Genomic DNA, 18,852 nt, shown 5'->3' on the forward strand with positions numbered 1-18,852 from the left:
CTAATTTTCATTCCAATTGATGACCAAATCACAAACTATTTTGTTAAAAGTTAAGGTCAATTCTTGTTAGCCCAAAATTGGGATTGAAGTAGTAGTTGGTAAAGTCACAACCATACTACGTCGCTTTTTGTGAACTGATTTGGTTGGTCATCGCTCATATAAACTATGATATGATGCATTTATGCTCTTGTTTTTGCATGGAAGATTGCTATGCGCACACGTAAATTGGTTGATAGCAATAAAGCTGCTCTCTTCTCCACGTCTTTTGAGGGTGGATTTGTTGTTCTGCAACTATACCCACCAACTTCCATCTCCCCAAAAACACCCCCACCACCCCATCGTCTTTTCATATAATTTCATCAGCCATTTTGTGTACAAAACCAAGGGCTTCACAGTAATTTCATGAGTAACGAGCGGGTGCGCCCGTATCAGCGATAGCCTATATAAACGCAAGAAAAACCTGCGTGGAGGGTGGAGACTCGAGTTGGACTTGGCAGGAAGTCTGGAACTGAAAGCTTGAGGACTTAGTAATCATAAATATCATTAATTTCAAGTCCGACCCCCGTAAAGGAAAGGAAACAACGAGGTGCTTTTGATCTGGAAATCAGGAAATGGAAGCCGGAGGTCTTGACGAAGCGTATAGGCCACTCCCTCTGCTGTATTTGGCTTTCTTGTCGATTTGGTTCGGGGCCGCGTGTTCTTGGACTTTAAGCATCAGTAGAAGCACCCATTTTCAGGTCTGTAATCTTCACCAATTTCTCTTCTTTTTGTTTAATAGCTATTTTGGGGACACTAGAATGTCTGATTTGAGTTGGGTAATTTGTGGAATTGAATGTGTTGTTGATTGGGGTACTGGGGAATCTAAATTTTCAACAATGCAATAGCTGTGTAGAATCTTCTATAGACCCAGGTTGAGTTTCGCCTTTATTATTAATGATATGATGGCAGTTTCTTTGTTTTCTCATCTGGTCTTATTGAATGCTTGTTGATAGGAATTTGATGCTACTGCCTATAGTTTACATGTTGTGATAGTTCTTTTTGTACTTTTATATTAGAGCAGACGAATGATTTGCAGTGGACACTGGCATCCCTTCCAGTAATTAAAGTTTTGCAACTCGCCTTATCCTTTTTGTTTTGGTGAGTTTTCTTCCATATCAACTTTTGTTTCCTTTCTCACAAAGATAATCTTCATGGCCGAAAGCATTTTTCGTGCAGGTATTCCTGCTTTTATCTTCAGACATGCTCTCTGTGGATGTCATTTGGAGCTTATGTAACTGGAATTTTCTTTCAGACAGCTTCTTTTATTTGCTTCTCACTAATCTCTCGAGGTTACTGCATCATGTTTGAGCGCCTTTCAATCTCTGAGCGTCGTACTACTGCTGTGCTTGGATGTGTATTTTATTTGACTCTTGTTGGGTACAAAGCTTCTGTACCTCACTTCACTGTGAGTCCCTGTTTAGTAAGGCATTGAGTTGCTAATTCGACTGCATCTGAATCGTTTTTATTGGTTAAAATGTACTAATCCTTTTAACATGCGTGTTATGCAGGTCCTTCTGCTTCTTAACTATCTAATTTCATTCTTTCTGATTTTCCGCCATATATCCCAAAATCTATCAGTGCTACGGGAACAATTGGCCTTCATAGTGGATGAGAATGTTCAAGTGATGCATGATGCAGTTTACACAAAGTACATTATGTTCAAGTAGGTGTTTGGTGTTCCAATATGTTACTTGCGCTGCGATGTTGAATAGAGTGTGTGCTATAAAAGTAAAATAACTTGGATGTCTCTTATTGTACAGGAAATTTCAGGGTGCAATGCAGATAGTGGTCATGGCGGAAACTATGGTATAGATGTCAAGCACACTATACATACAAACGTTCATAGACACGTACATATCTAAACACACACACACACTTATCTGTGTATTTATATAGAGGACTTGCTTCTCTAACATTTAAGCACATTTGTATTCAGATATACATCAATGTGGGTGGCTCTTCAGACGATTATTGGCTTCGTCTATTAGTTCGAGAATGGGGACAGTTCTGCATCTTTCTCTACATTGGGTATGCAACCATGTCACTCAGTCATAAATGTCGTCTTTTGGTAGTTAGCTTTCCTAAACATCTGTATTATCTCATGATAGCACCCAAGGTATTGCAATGTAGATTTTATTCTTCTTGGTTTGTGGTTCTGCTTATTCATCCACCCCAGTAAAAATGCTTTTCATGGCTCTACTCTTACAGGTGGACTTTTAGGTCTCAAGAGTTGGCTCCGCATTTCTCTGTTATGCCACATGTAAAATCTAAAGCGGAGAAGATTGTGCCTCCCATTTACAGTATTGTAAGTCGAGGTTTCCACATTTGGTATCCCCAATAAATAATCCACCCCTCCCCCCAGTTTTTCTTTTGTTGGTTTGAATTTTGTTTTTGTGCTTTGACTATTATTGGAGCCATGTAGCTGGATTCAAGTATAAATTCTGTTGAGACTCATATGCTCTCATTCAAACTGTAGACAATCAACTTAATTTGCTGAAACCAGTTTTCATTAGCATAAAACTAATTTGGGAACTCCTAACAAATGTAAAGCTTTTTGTGATGGATGCGGACAACTCTTTGTGAGCTCAGGACTTTAAAGTTGCAGGTTTAAGTTAAATCTCTGGGCTTTAAGCCTATAGCGGATGCGGTAGCTTAACTTATTAGTCTTGAGTATCTTAACCCACATTTTAATTAGAATAGGCGACATTGTCCACTTGTATAAATAATTAAGTTGTTCTGGCTCCTTTGCTTGGAAGTAACTATAAGTTGTCTACTCACATAAATTCCAGAAGACTCGTAGTTTTTGCCTTTGCCACCATTTTGGCAACCTTGCACATATATCTGAGAATAATCTAGATGCTATCTCCTTTGGCAAATTTCATATCAAGTTCTGCAATTTCGGGAGATGATTGTATGCTGGGCATTTTCATATACTCCACGTTTTTTTAGAATATTTTTACCATGATAACTTTGAGGGATCTATAACTCATTGGGGGTGATAGTAAATGTTTGCATAATTTGATGTATCCAAAATATACATTCTGTTTTCTTATAACACAGATCCATGTTGTTGCAGGAAATGGATGCTGCAACTTTCAAAGATTTTAGTAGTCATGAATGGCACATTGGGGTGGTAAGCAATTCTCTAGTCCTTTGATGATTTCATGCAAGTTTCTTGCATTCATATTTAATTTATTTCCGTACCTAGTTTGAACAGATGTGAGCCTACATACACGCTTGCCTCGAATTTTTGACAACTCCGTGTACTAAAACGCTCTTTTGCACTTGTAGCCAACTTCTCTTGATGACAATAGAAGCTGCAAGGATTCAGTTTTAGTAATAATTCAACATCCACATACGTTGCCATCAGCTACTGCATCATCTTCAGGACCTCATCAAGTGTAAATTAATTGGACTATAGATTTCAGCATGGATAAGGTCAAGCAGAGTTTGGGGGAAAGCCACTCAATAGAATATGCTGCAGCAGTTTTGTTGCCTGTACAGTTGCAACAGGTTTTCAAGTGCTTTTTTTTTTCTTAAATTCTTTTAATACAAAGAGCCATACACAATGTTCTTTTCAAAGAAATTCAAGAGCCAGGGCAACAAAATTCCTAAATGTTTGTTCATTCACTTGGGTTGAAAACTGCAACTCACATGTATATTCTCAACCAACTGAAGACTGTAAATGCAGCTCCATCTAATACTAATTTGTTTTCTCCACATTTTCATTTGTTCCTGTTTCATGTTTTGTTGTCCTTTTTGCTAAGACGCCAAGGAATCCTATAAAATATGATGCAAAATGGATCTTGTTTTATCGTTGATCGGAGATTTCTCTCCATCATCTTACTGGCCGACCTTGACCCCTGTTTTCTTCTAGAGGAGGAATATTGATTCCACTACAACCGGGGATGAAGTGAGTTAATTAAACTGATTGTTGGACCAACAAGGCTCTCTGTTGACACAGGGACATGTATGCTTTCTTCTGTAACTTGTGGGGCATGTGCATGGGATGCTTTACATGAGCAATTATAAGGCTTCAATCCAGTCAAGGATTTGATGCCAAAGATTTTTCTCTTTCCCTTTTTGTTTTGGAAGAAGATAAGAACTTGATTGCTAATTATGTAAAACAACTCTTTCTTGTCAAGCCAAGCTCCATCAGCGATCAAATAGACTGATTTACTGGAAAGAATTTGTTGATTTGTTTGTATGGCAACCAAATAGAAGTTCTACATCATCTTCTAATAGCAGCCTCCAGTGTTGGGTCTTAATAAGAGCAGAAAAAACAATCAGCGCCTGGCCTGCTTACACAGCGGTAGATACCGTATACTGATCATACATATTCCAAAATTACAAAGCTGACAACAAATGATTTTCTAACTCGAATTCAAACAAAAAGGCAGTAATTACCATCTACATTGACTTCTACATGCATGAGTTAAAAGCACTTCTCATGAAGCTGGCAAAAAATTTAAGAAGATATATAAGCAGAAAAGGCAACCAGTGACGGCATATAGATTCCAAAATTACAAAGCTAACTACACATTATTTTCACACTGGAACTCAGGCAAAAATGATTTATGAGCCATTTCTTTGCTTTATTTTGCGGATCTTTGTCCACTGATCTTCAACAATGTTTCTTCTGAGGAAACACGTTAAAAACTGCATACATTATTTCATTGCAAAATGATTCTTTCTTTTGCTACCTCAAAAGGGAAGAGACGGCTTCAATCTGTTCTGCTCCGATTAAATACATCATCATCAAAATCTTAAACCACTCTTCGGGTCGCGAGCTGAAGCAAGATGGTCCTACAAGAAAGATTAGATATTTCATTGTCAAGGCCTCAATGGTGCAATTTAGATAATTCATTGCCAAGTCCAATCTTTCTATGTGGAAACTCGTACTATGTGAGAAAAAGAGAATCTTAAGAGTTGATCTTGGATGTCTGCTTAACAGACTGAAATGAGCAGGTTGATTCAATAAAAAGACAAACTCGCTACTTTAGACAGAGAGAGAGCAAAGATAACATGGAGACACTAACATAGTTACATCGATAGAAGACCAAAAAAGCCCCCCAACCAGTTTACGAAGCAATGTTATTGTACCCATGTCATTCTAGTTATAGATATTAAAACAGCGAGTAAGTATGGTCCATGCATGAACTTCATGTGTAAGACATTTTCGCATATGTACCATGATGAAGTCCAGCATGTACAGATTACAACCCAAGGATATGTATCAAAATCAAAATCAATCTTAGCATGTATTCTGCCAAGTATGCATTTGAATACACATCTAAGCAGAAAACGAAAATCAGAAACAATAATTGTAACTTTGTTCAAACATTGTATTCTGCTTTATCACGAATCACTGTGTTTAGGCATCTTTTTCATAATCTACTATGGCCACAATGTCTGACAAATTTTCAGATATTTTTTTTTATCTCAACACCCCAAAATTACAATATCGATGCCAATAGAAGTAATAAATTGATATATGCATATATTATGCTTTCGAAAAAGATGAGTATGTATGCATTAAGGGCATACCCCCAGAACAAGTTAGTCAGATGCAAACTTACCGAGATGAAATCAAATGCCCTCGTTTCCTCTTTCTTTGAGCTGCTCATTGTCGAACTAAGAGTTTGGTTTGGAAAGTTCGATTGGAAGATATCAGGAAGTGGTGGTGCATATTCTCCTTTAGCAGTATTAAGATTTCCAACACCAGCATTTTGCGCATTCAGATTACCAAGGTGTTGTAGATTTGACATTGCAGCCAGGAATTGCTGCTGAGCAAATAAATTTCCCATTCCACCATAGTTAATTGGCTGAGAATGGAAGGATGGATTCAACATAATGCCAGGAGGTATACTATATTGCATGTTACCCGAAGGAAATACTGGGTTTGCATTCATCCCACCCCCTTGAGAACCAACCATCCTACTTAAAAGATCACTAGAGATCTGTAGACCAGGACTACTACTTGAATCTGTGAGGACAATTTCTGACAGACCACCAGAAAAGTTTCCTTGCCGCTTTATCGGGGCATTCTCACTGATTGACAAACCACCCATTATATCATTAACATCAGTTTTATGATTTACTTGTTCCTGTCCCAATTCAGGTTTGGACTCAAATATATCAAATAACTCAGATCCACCTTTATTTGCCACCATATGTGCCTGACTAGTACTAGTCATGCCCGAAAAGAGATCATTGTCGTGTTCTTTACCCTCACTAGCGTGAAATGAGACATCTGCAAAGGGGTCGTCATCATTCTTCTGTTCATCAGTGCTTACGCTAGAGCTCATAGTATTTCCAAATAAATCGTCAATTAAAGGAGGTGACGCTGTTGTTGGATTTCCTATGCTATGATCAATCGGATTCTTTGACGAATCATCAATCACTAAAAACTCATCTGGATCTCCAGTGTCTATTAAATCAGGTATCTGAAGAGCAGCAGCAGTGTCAGGCTTTGCAGACTTCTCCAAATTATTCACCGAGCCACCTTCCTGTCCTCCCAAAAGACTTAAGACCTGTCCATCAAAGAGCAAGGTATGCATGTTACCCATGTCAGAAATAGTATGTAGGGCTTCTCATTATCATATATTGAGGAGAAAATCATATATAGCGGTACTTGAAGGCCAGCGGTTGATTATAGACAAGTAAAATAAAATTTCAGACTTATCTATATAAAATACTTAAAAGCTGAAACGTTTAGAGTGTATAAGTCATGCCACATGGCGGTAGCCAATAAAAAATTAACTAAAAAATAAATAATAAAAAACTTTGTGATTTATATGGTAATTATATTTCCATTCTATAAACACATATAAGGTAATATTAATTTGATTATAATTCTATTACTCTACATATTTATATATAATGAAAAGTTAATTTATATATTATTTGCTAAAACTTAATACTTATATTATTATTGGTACTATCCGTGTGGGCTCCTGACTAGTTTCCTGAATTTCTCAATACCTCAATCTTCTATTTTACTTGCCAAACTTAAATATAAATGTTTACTCACACATAACACATTATTGAAACTTCTCTATGTGAATAAATTTGCTTCAACAGAATGTTAATAATGGCAGAGGTAAACTTGCAATAAAATCAATGCCGTACTTTGTGCCTAAGCTATACATGCCAGCAAGCCTAGCAGCCAAAAGGCACATGTTATCATAACCCACAGAGAGAGAACAAGAAAACATACAAAAAGCAAGAAGAGATCTCTTTGTTTCATTACATCAACTTTTCCCAATAACATGAGACATGGAAAAGTAAGAAGAGCTTAAAAATAATTTATTCAATAGACTCACTAACCTTGTTAGCCTTTTCCCTCAAAGAACTTTGGGGAGACTCGGAACATTGAACAATCACCTCTTTGTTTTCACAAAAATAAGCAGCTACGATTAAAAAAGGTTCATCATCCTTCCTCCTCAAAATTGCCTCAAGAACACAAACAGCTTTCATCCGAACCTGTCAAACAATAGCCCAGAATTTACATAAAGAAAGTATAAGTACATTGTCAAGGAGCAGAGAATCAACATTAGGAGCATGCCTGCCATAATGGAGACTGGAGTTTTGCTTCAAGAGCATGAGTTAAAGCCGGTGCATCCAACTTTGAAGCCTCCACAAGAAAAGCTTGGATGGCATCTCGTGTGGGTTGTAGACGGACACCGCCAGATGTGACAATGGTCTCCAACAACCTCTCCTCACGTGTTTTACTCTCTGCAGAACTTGAACTGGAGTCTCCATTCACTATTTCTGTCTTCATTACTCTTGAATCATGATTCCAAGCTCCACCAGCCACATTTCTTGAAATCCCAACCCTGCCCTGAGTTTCAGTTTGTAACTCAACTGGTTCGAATCTATCTGAGTCGTCAGTTTCTAAGGTCAAGGAACGTCGAAGATTTGGACTTTTGTAGCTCCCATTGTCGCTCTTTCTAAGAGAATGGCCTTGAGTAAAAGTACTGAGCCCCTGCTTGATAGATGCGCTTCCAAGACCAACTACCTCACTAAGAAATGATTTCTTATCATCTGAGGTCATTTCATAATTTGTATTGCCAAATCCTTGTATTCGTTTATTAAGATCTTCAGCAGGAGCTGGCTTACTGTCCTCAGCAGAAAAGATGGCTGCTATTGCCTCATTAGCTGTGTCCCGTACTGCCTTGTTCAGGGAATCACCCTTCAAAGGATCCAACTGCCCTTTGTAATGAGATAACTGACGCACAGCGACTGAATGTCTCTGCATTTCCCTCCTGAACTCCGATCCAGACTTTCCAACGGCATATTTTATCAACCTTAGAGCCTGCATAAATATGTGGACAGTCAGTATTAAGTATTAACACATCTCATTTCATTATTCAGTTATCATTAACCGACATAAGTGTCATAGATGAAGTGACTATGACACGACCTCTAAGTTAGGAAATCGAGAACTAACTTGGAATTTAAAGGCTCCAAACTAAGATGGATGAAAAAACAGAAACAAAAAACAATAAATATGAAGGATAATCTTAGCAAATATATTAAAAGAGATAAAGTATTCAGTAAAAATTCAAGGGAAGGAGTTACTAACAAGCAATATTAAATATCTCAGGTAAATAATTCAGAATGGAGGAGACACTAAGGAGGGTGTTTCCACAATATCAAAGCCATCAGGATGAAATGGAAGAATGCACTTGGTGTTTTGAGCCACCAAATGACGTCTTTAAGGATAAAGAGTAAAATGTACAGGTCTCCGGTCTCCCATATGCACAGACAACATAATCAAAAGATCAATGCAGCAGAGATGAGAATGTTTCATTAACAGAGAGACAACACAAGGAAATCACGATAAGGAAGAAGATAATTGGATATAAGGTACAGGTAATTTCGAACGCAGTGTAAAAAACTAAAGATGGTGCTATGCTGCTAAAAGTGGAAGGGAAAGAAAAACCAAGGGGAAGATGCTATGAGAGAATTGATGGCACAATTACTGGATAGCATAACTCTAGATAGGCTCAAATGATGAAGCAGAATCCATTACAGAATCAGGTAGATACTTGAGGGTGTTTGATATTACAGCTTTAAAGATGAGAAGATTATATCTTTTACAAATTTTCTCAGCAACAAAAAAGATAATTACTTTAAATTACACTCTTGCCTCAGCTCCCCCCAAAAAATAATCTTGCCGACCAAGCAGAATATGAACTATCAGAAACCCATTTCAACTATATTGAGACTTACCATCCTCGCATTTTACAAAGCCCTACCAAAACAGAACAGACGACTATCGCAAACCCTATCACCGATACCAAATAAACTGAAGATTTCACCAATTCAAAACCAACTAGCAATTGAAACAACTTAAAATTTTCCAATTTCAGTGTATAATTCGCACATATTCAACAATAATAAGCACAATAAAATACCTTCTGTTTAACAATAGGGCTCTTATGCTCGAGTCGCCTCAATATGAACTCGGAGACCTCCTTGACGATGCTAACATGCGAGGATCGAAGGAGCTCGCATATCTCCTCCAGTTTGTAAACAGGAGTCACCTTTTCCTCATCGGAGGTCGCTGTATCGATCATGCGAGATCTCCAAAACGATTCTACAGCTCTACGGCTCGAATCCATGACTCACAATCCACCGAAAACAAAATTAGCTTCCCGAAAACTAATAAGCCCAAATTAAACCCCTCTCGATTCAAAAATCGAACTGTTCTCCTCAAATTGTACAAAGCCCCAAAACGGTCGTTTGTTAACTGAAAAAAAAAATCGCGATTGAGAAGAATTGAGATGGATCTGAAAGGTGTGATTCGGGTGAATAGGGGCCGTCGAAATAAGTGGATTGCGATCAGAGATTCAACAATTTGATTTATGTTGATTCGAATGTGTCCGATTTCACTGAATTAGGTCTGATCGCCGACGTAAAGAACTTTCAAGTTTCAGCTGCTCGAACAAGGGAGAGAGGAACGTGTTGGGCGTGGCCGGTAAAAACAGACAGCTTTTGGTACCAAAAGACAGGTCAGCAGCGGACTTGAATGAGTCACATACGTGTGCGATTCTCGGGCACAAGCGCACGCTAGCCCATGTACTAAATTGTCTTTTAGTACGTATATATTAATAATATCGGCCGTTGCTTTGTGGGCCCGGCCCTGAAACTCGTACTGGGACATTCATGGGCCTCGAATTGTTACACTTTATTGGCTCAAAGGCCACACATGTTCCAAGGTAATACCATAATCCCCTTAAAGCACGTGATAAATGCATCCTTCGTATGTATGTATGTATTGCTCCAAAAAAATGTTAGTATCTCGAAAAAAAAATTCAATAATAAAATAAATCATGTCGCCATTAAGGAAAAATCCAATTACAATAAATTAGAAATACATACAGCAAGTAGCACAAAAGTGGCAGCACTAGCACCCACAGCATGGGATATCATAGGACTACCCATTATTGTTCATTTTCCTCTAAATTAACTGGGACTTCCTGCAGATAAACAATCCTTATTTGATTCAAAATTTCCCTCAAAAGCACCCTATACGAAGCTTCCTTTGTGTTTCTACAAGCAAGGAACTGCATGTCTAGATCTTCAAGTCCTTCATATGCATCCAGATTTATTGGCATGCAGCATAGCTTCGAAGCTAAATAAAAGACCACGCAACAAAATGTGAAATATTACTTCTTGGACTTCTATCACTAAGCCATATATGTGATATATATTAAATTGTGTCCATTTCGTTATCCAAGTGAAAATCAAACCAGATAATGAAATTTTATTTTTGCACAGACTTAATATAATTAATGTATTATCATGGACCAAAAGTAATCAAAGTAGCTGGAGTAGCTCAGTTGGTTAGAGCGTGTGGCTGTTAACCACAAGGTCGAAGGTTCAACCCCTTCCTCTAGCGAATCTTTGATTCATTTTTCCAATCCTCGCATGGGCCAATGTACGGTTTTTCGGGCCTTTAGGCCTCGACCTCTTTTTGAACAGGCTAACTAACCATGGGCCGATTTATCTCTTTTTGAGCTGTTCACAGTTCCTGACCATAAAGACCAGGTCAATGAGCCTCAAGAACCTCCACGTAGATTTTGCATTTGTTCATGTAAATTAAATTTCGTAGCATATATAAAATAATTTTTACTGTTATTTAATCAATTCATTTTTGCTCTAGTTTTCCTTTCACAAAAAACACCGCTATTTAATCCGTGTCAATTCCTTAACGTGAATTAGTTTTTGCTTCAACGACGGTTCATTATTCAGTGTCGATATATTAATGTTAAAATTTATCCAACGCCGATATATCAATGTTTTAACGATGTTTGTAAAAAGCGTCGCTACAGAAATAGTGGCTATAGAAATAGAGAAAGAAAAGCTCAAGGTACATTATTTATGTAAGTGGGAGGTTGTAGTTCTAGTTAAATACTTAAATGGGGATTGAAGTTTTGGGTGTTTTTGCAGAAAAGGAGGAATTTAGATCTAAGTTGATGTTGGCTTTTGGGGTGGGGTTTGGGGCTGATATTTTAGATTTCGTTGGGATTTAATAATACCCCTATAAGTGAACAATCACTCCTTTATACTATTTTGAGGCATATTTTAATCAAATGTCGTTTGTAATGTTTCCGTGCGTATAGCTTGATAGATTGTAAGGAAGTAGTGGCAAATAGAATAGACATTTGAACCTTCACTACGGCAACGTTTTGGATTTTGTGATCAGTTGAATTTTTTTACTTAATGTTGTTATGTACTTAAGCTGATTTGTAAGTTTTAGATCAGTTACGATAAAAGGATTTGGGACATGTCATCTGCTGCCATGTTATCCTAAATTTTTGGAAAATTTTCATTTTAAGGTTTGCCATGTGAGTTGATAGAAATATAGAGGATCTAAACTAAATTAAATGGTTTAAGATCCTCCCATATATAGATATTATTTATAATGCACATCCGATCATAATTTTGTTTGCAATCTTTCATTATAATAGAAAAAATTTGTTTGGAATATTTCCTTAACAAAAGTGCTCTTAGTTCCAAATATCCTTAATATGTCAATATATCGTATTCAATCTATATATAATAAATAATTTAAAAAAATACAGCTCGACCTTTGACACTTAAGACCCATTGGTTGAACCTTCCAAATTCATCCTCGCTAGTCGATACACAGATTGGTTTGGATGACATTTATATTAGAGATAGAGGGAGACAATCACATGCAACCCATTTTTAATCAAATGTCACTTGTAAAGATGAACATTATTTACATATCATTTTTTAATAAGTACATCCCATTAACCATTTAAAAAAAGATAAAATAGGGTGTATTTAATAAAAATAGAATGAAAATAATATTTATCTAAGGCAACACAATCATGCCACGGGTCCCACATGGATTCCCATTTTCCAAACTTCAAACATATTCAACTAATCAATTATTTATAATGCACAACTGATCAGATCATACTTTTGTTTGCAATCTTTAATCATAATAGAAAAAATTGTTTTGAATATTCCCCTGACAAAATTTCTCTTAGTTCCAAATATCCTTAATATGTTCCAATATATATATATATACATATATATATATATATATATATATATTCCTCAATATATCGTGTCCAATCTATATATATAAGAAATAATTTTAAAAAATACTGTTAGACCTTTGACTCTTCAGACTCACTGGTTGAAGCTTTGAAATTCATTCGCGTGAATCGATACACCGATCGGTTTTGATAACAGTACACTCACAAGTTGTTTGGGTCAAGGATGGTTGTGGTAAATGATAATTCCCTTCTCAATCCCATACAAATTCAGAAAACCACAAAAAACCAACCCCATAATAAGGACAATGATAGAGACTTTCAAAATTTAATCACTAAAAATTTCTCAAATCTATGTGACATTAAAATAATCGTTGGTTAAAAATATATATGTAGGACTTACTTCACATCCAACATTTCACATTAAATGAGAGTTTTTTGAAGATATTTTTTAAGAGTCTCAAACATTATCGTAAAAGTTTTTCTTTTCCGGATGAAGAATCACAGCCCGACAATCAACCTCGATACAGATTTTGCTTTTGTTTCGGTTGAACTTTATGTAACAAATATAAAACAGAAATCGAACTACAATCAACAGCAACAGTGAAGTTTAAAAAGACAGGACAATCTCCGGTCCAGGAATTAAAGTTTGAACAAGACAAAGCCTTCTGGTCCCAATCCCCATGTGCACCTTCTTCTCTAAAAGGACAGCTCTCTAGTCCTAACTATACACACATACAATCACATATATATACATACATAAAACACACACATCTAAAATCCCAAAACAAACTGACAAAGTGAATCAAATAATGGAGACGACTTTATTTCAAGACAAGTGAGTTGTGAGTTTACAAAAATAACACATAGTCCTAAAAAGAATTCTGAGGGCACTATCCCTGAATCTTCATTAATTTTTTTGCTCCCCTTCGTCTAAAATCCCGGCCCCCCTTGTAACACCAAACACTCTCTCTCTCTCTGCTTGGTGATTTCTTTGGAATGACGAATAGAGGAAGCACAAACACTCCAATTTTTCTCTATTTCTTTATACTTGATTCCATGAGCAATTGAAACCTTGTTTCTTACTTGATATCCATTGTTGATAGATTTAACCTAGGCGTTCTTAATTACACTATTTTATTGTATTATTGTAGAAATTGTGTATAAAATTTGACAACACTTAAACAATGTAATTATGTACAAAAAAGTTTAATAAGAGACTATGTTAGTCAGAAACAATGTAATAAGAAACTGTGTTACTCATAAATAATATAATAAGAGACTGTGTCAAAACTTAAAACATTGTAATGTCGTGTGATTATGGACGGTTATGGACGAATTTATTAGGGATACAAAATATTTTCTTAGTTGAAAATATCATTCAATCGTCTCGCACAACAAAAAACAATTTTTTTTTTATCTTGAATGTTTTATATTTTAATTTAGATATTTACTTAATTTAATGACTATATAGATATTTGTTTATTATCGATCACTTTTCAATAAATAAATTTTCAAAATTTGAGACGATGTCCCCCAAACCCCGTAAACCTTCCTCTCCCTCCAATACATTTCTCGCATAGCCACTCCAAGCCTCAATCCATTTTCTAGATTCGCTACTCCAATCCTCAATTAAAGGTATTTTGAATGGGCACAATATATATGTGGATTGATTTGGTTTGTAATTTCAACATATGCGTAAGTCTACGTTTCTCAAATTTGAATATAATCATTGAAATACACATACAAATGGTTTTCTGTTAAAACCTTACCCAATCACCTTCTTTTAATGGGTAAACTCTATTATTATTCATATAATTTTGTATTTTAAAAAACATAAAAAACAATTACGCTTAATTACCACGCCAAGTACACTTTATGATACATACCACGCCAATTTGCTATGGCCGGCAACCCACAAAGTCGGCCACACACACACTTTATCATAGTAAATCCAATTTGGTTGTTCACATGAGCAGGCAGCCTTTGACAAACCATTTACGCCAATTTATCTTTTCTGTCTTTTAGGGCTCTCAGCACATTTTGGTTCGCTGTATAAAAAAATAACAAATAGTGGATTAATGTAATTTTTTTCGTTGAAAAATATGATTCAGTTTAACTAGGTCACCAAATTTACAAACTTAAATTTTTACTCATGAAATATATATATATATATATATATATATATATATACCACATAAAATTATATATACGAAATTTGTAACACCTGAACCATTAGTTAGAGTGATAAAGAATAGTGTGTACCACATTGATAATTAGGGTTCGAATCCCCTTTCGCCGTTTCTCAAAAAAAAAAAATTGTACTTTGTAGCATTGAAGGTTCAGTATCTAATTAAATTATGCATTTTACAAAATCAGCGAAAGCTTTATAGTAAAAAAAACTAGGATTAGTAATAGACATTTGATCGGGCTATGCACAATTTAAAGTGATTTTGAATGGCCACAATATATATGTTGATTGATTTGTTTTGTAATTTTAACATAAGCATATAGGTCAGATTGCATGTATATATTTATTAACCTTCTGTGATGTTTGTGGTGTGAATGTGTGAAAGAATTGTCGTTATTGGAAAAGTCTCAGAAATTGAATAGTTCTATTATGAATAGAGTTTTGGCTTTTGAGTAAGACTTAAGGTGACCTAATTTTTTAATATACAAAAAATTGAGGTTCCACGATTAATTAATGTTCCATAATTAGGTTAATCTCTAAAGTTTTTGGCTGCTCATGTGGAGACATCGGGTTAATTAGTGTTCCATAATTAAAATCGATTAGTGTCTGCTGGATGTGAGATTCGCCCTTTTTCCAAACTCTTGCAAGTTGGCACGTTGCAACAGAATCATCCCTCGGATACCAAATGGATTCCCATTTTTGAAACTTCCTACAAGTTTGACTAATCAACTATTTATAATGCGCATCTGATCCTACTTTTGTTTGCAATTTTAATCATTTAACAAAAGTGCTCTTAGTTCCATACAAAAAAAAAGTGCTCTTAGTTCATATATATAATTATATATATATATATATATATATATATATAAGAAATCATTTAAAATATATATATATATTTAATTAGTCTGAAAAATATATATATATTTAATTAGTCTTAAGATAAGATTATATATGTAAGAAAACCTTAAAAGAAGTGATAACATTTTGTACTTTATAACACTCGAACCACTAGTTGGAGTGATAAAAATAATGTGTATCACCTTGATGACTAGGATTAGAATTCCCTTCCCCCGTTTGTCAAAAACAAAAAAAAGGAGTACTTTATAGCATTGAAGGTTGAGTATCTAATTAATTATACATTTTTCAAAAGTCAGCAAAAGCTTTATATTAAAAAACTAGGATTAGTAATAGACATTTAATCGGGCTATGCTCAATTAAACTTATTAAGGTGATTTTGAATGGCCACAATATATGTACATGTGTTGATTGATTTGTTTTGTAATTTTAACATAAGCATATAGGTCTGATTGCATGTATATTTTTTTGGTAACCTTTTGTGATGCTTGTCAGTTTGTGGGGTGGATGCGTGAAAGATTTGTTCCAAGAAAAAAAGAAAAAGAATTATCGTTATTGGAAAAGTCAGAAATTGAATTAACTTTGTCTATGATGAATGGAGTTTTGAGTCAGACTTAGGGTGACCAAATCTCTAAACTTTGTGGCTGCTCATGGGGAGACAGCACGTTCATTAGTGTTCCATAATTAAAATTGATTAGTGTTGGATGTGAGATTCACCTTTTTGTGATGTTCGTCAGTTTGTGGGGTGGATGCGTGAAAGAATTGTTCTTACTCATGTGGTTAGACAGGACATGGAATTTATGCTTATAACACGGCATGGGCGGAGCTACGTGTAAAGTAAGGGGGCAATGGCCGCCCTTTGTTTTTTTGAAAACTACCCTTATATTATCAATCTTTTCTATTTTACCCCCCTTTATTTTTTGAAAAATATCCTTATATTATCAATCATTTTTATTTTGCCCCCTTAATTTTTTAAAAATATAATATATGTTATCCATTTTTCAATCTTTTCCCTTTAAAAATATTTTTTTTCCAAATCAGTCCCATTAAATTTCTTTTATTATAAATCCATTGAACTTACTCTTGAACCTACTTTGACCTCTTTGCAAAATTCACAAAAATCAAAAGCGCAAACCCACTTAACTTTGCTCAATTGCTCTCTATCTTTCTCTGTCTCTCGACTCTCAATACTCAAGTTTCAATTACAACAAACTAACAAAGTGAGTCAAATGACAGAGACGATTTTATTCCATGACGATGAGTTGTGAGTTTACTAAAATAACACTTAGTCCTAAAAAGAATTTCGGGGACACTATCCCCGAACACTCACCATTTTTTTTTGTCTCCCTTGTCTAAAATCCCGGCTCCCCCTGTGACATGGAACACACTCTCTCTCTGCTTGGTGATTTCTTTGGAATGACGAATAGAGGAAGCACAGAGGCTTCAGTTTTTCTCTGTTTCTTTATACTTGATTCCATGAGCAATTGAAACCTTGTTTCTTACTAATGTATGTAAGCTTTCATTTCAATCAATGTGTATATATATATATGTTTTTTTTTAATATAAATCAGTGTTAATTTTATTAATGAAAAAGAGATATTGTACACTGGGTAATTAAAGGACCCTGGGCAACTCACCGCCCAACTAAATCCCAGCCAGAACATGGCAGGCAAAACAAGAAAACCAAATTAACATGAATATATATACAAACACATATATGTTTTTTTTTTTTTTGATAAACACATATATGTTCTTCTTCTTCTTATTATTATTATTTTACATATTCTTACAAATTCACATGAATACATGATACATCCACACCTTGCATAAAATATTCCAAGTTACAAACCAAAACACACACAACACACCCATTTTTTTTTTACAAAAAGAAATAACAACATCTTATCATAGTCCTTACAAATTCAAGCACACCTATACATATATGTATATGGGGAGAATATCCTCTCTCTCTCTCTCTAGAAATAATAACTTTAATACATCATCACACAACACATAGCAAACCCACAAAACGAAATCTTATCATAGACCTTACAAATTCAGGCACACCTACACACAACACACACACACAGAGATATATATAGATGCGGAAGAGACAGCTCACACTCCTATTGACAGCGTGAGCGTAGTAGGAACCTCAACATTAGTATCAGTACTGGATTGATTAATGCTTCCTTTTTCCACGTCAATCCTAAAGCGTTGTTGATGATGGTGATGACCTTCTTCTTCTTTAAAGAATATGATTTTATCTCCGACCTCCAGCTTGTTCTCCTTCACAAAAGCACTCCATCCCCTTGTTAAGACTGGTTTTGGATGCCCTTTGCCGCGAGTTCTGCACAGAAACCTTCGAACCCTTTTGCTCTTCATATCCCAAACCTCCATTTCTTCAGCAATATTGTTAGCTCCACCTTGTATGGCAGCCAAGAAAACTAGACACTTCGTTGGGAAACAAAGCCTTTTATTGATGTCTGTCACCCCCAATCTCTTCTTGAAGGCTGCCGCATCACTATTCCATCGAGCCGCCATAACAATCAATTCCTTGATATCAAAGAGTGAATAGCTTTAGTTCTGTATTGCCAGAAAGAGTAGTTAATGAACCCTAACTCATGCTGCTATGAAAGAAGATATATATATATATAGCCCATATAGTGGGAGAGACAAAAACATAGCGCGTGACGGGGAGAGAGAGAAAGAGAATCGCGCGTTTAGTGAAAAATAAACATGATGTATGAGTTTCGCAGTGTGTTGCAACTGTGTTTAGTTGCAACAGACCTCACAGCACCACAGTTTTTTGTGACATGCCAAACAGCTTTTGCGTTCCAACTCACCTCACAGCACCTCATCACACCTCACCACACTTCCAAACGCTTACAATATATGTTGACTTGTCCTACCTAATCAAATTAGGTTAATTATTTTATTTTAGATTAATGTACAAGGTAAACCTTAAGTGATTTTATATTAATATTATTAGTCATCTAATATAACTGTAATTTAGATACGTCAAACGCACCTCACAGCACCGCACCGCAGTTTTAAAAGTTATGGGCCAAACAGCTTTTTGTGTTTCAACTCACCTCACAGCACCGCACCACAGTTTTAAAAGTTATGCGCCAAACAGCTTTTTGCGTTTCAACTCACCTCACAACACCACAGTTTTATAACTCACAGCACCACACCACACCACACCTCACAGCATTCCCAAACAAG

At 35.7% G+C, this 18,852-nt stretch overlaps 2 protein-coding genes and 1 non-coding gene across 3 annotated transcripts; 2 read left to right on the top strand and 1 right to left on the bottom strand.

Moving 5' to 3' along the window:
* Nucleotides 1-282: 282 nt before the first annotated feature.
* LOC119992187 lies at nt 283-3,759 on the top strand. The gene is made up of 9 exons (XM_038838854.1): nt 283-737; nt 1,061-1,137; nt 1,216-1,444; nt 1,548-1,702; nt 1,800-1,845; nt 1,976-2,067; nt 2,248-2,344; nt 3,116-3,172; nt 3,331-3,759. Exons 1-9 carry the CDS (start codon nt 612-614, stop codon nt 3,442-3,444), a joined length of 993 nt encoding a protein of 330 aa, XP_038694782.1. The 5' UTR covers nt 283-611; the 3' UTR covers nt 3,445-3,759.
* Nucleotides 3,760-4,388: 629 nt separating this feature from the next.
* LOC119991589 (protein MODIFIED TRANSPORT TO THE VACUOLE 1-like) lies at nt 4,389-10,059 on the bottom strand. The gene is made up of 5 exons (XM_038837926.1): nt 9,462-10,059; nt 7,607-8,356; nt 7,369-7,524; nt 5,619-6,572; nt 4,389-4,845 (listed from the first exon to the last, which is right to left on the bottom strand). Exons 1-5 carry the CDS (start codon nt 9,666-9,668, stop codon nt 4,798-4,800), a joined length of 2,115 nt encoding a protein of 704 aa, XP_038693854.1. The 5' UTR covers nt 9,669-10,059; the 3' UTR covers nt 4,389-4,797.
* An 815-nt stretch (nt 10,060-10,874) lies between these two features.
* On the top strand, nt 10,875-10,948 carry TRNAN-GUU. The gene has a single exon. It is a non-coding gene; the product is annotated as a tRNA-Asn (tRNA).
* The last annotated feature ends 7,904 nt before the right edge of the window (nt 10,949-18,852 follow it).

Source organism: Tripterygium wilfordii, chromosome 22 (assembly GCF_013401445.1).
Source record: "Tripterygium wilfordii isolate XIE 37 chromosome 22, ASM1340144v1, whole genome shotgun sequence".
Taxonomy (NCBI): Eukaryota; Viridiplantae; Streptophyta; class Magnoliopsida; order Celastrales; family Celastraceae; genus Tripterygium; species Tripterygium wilfordii.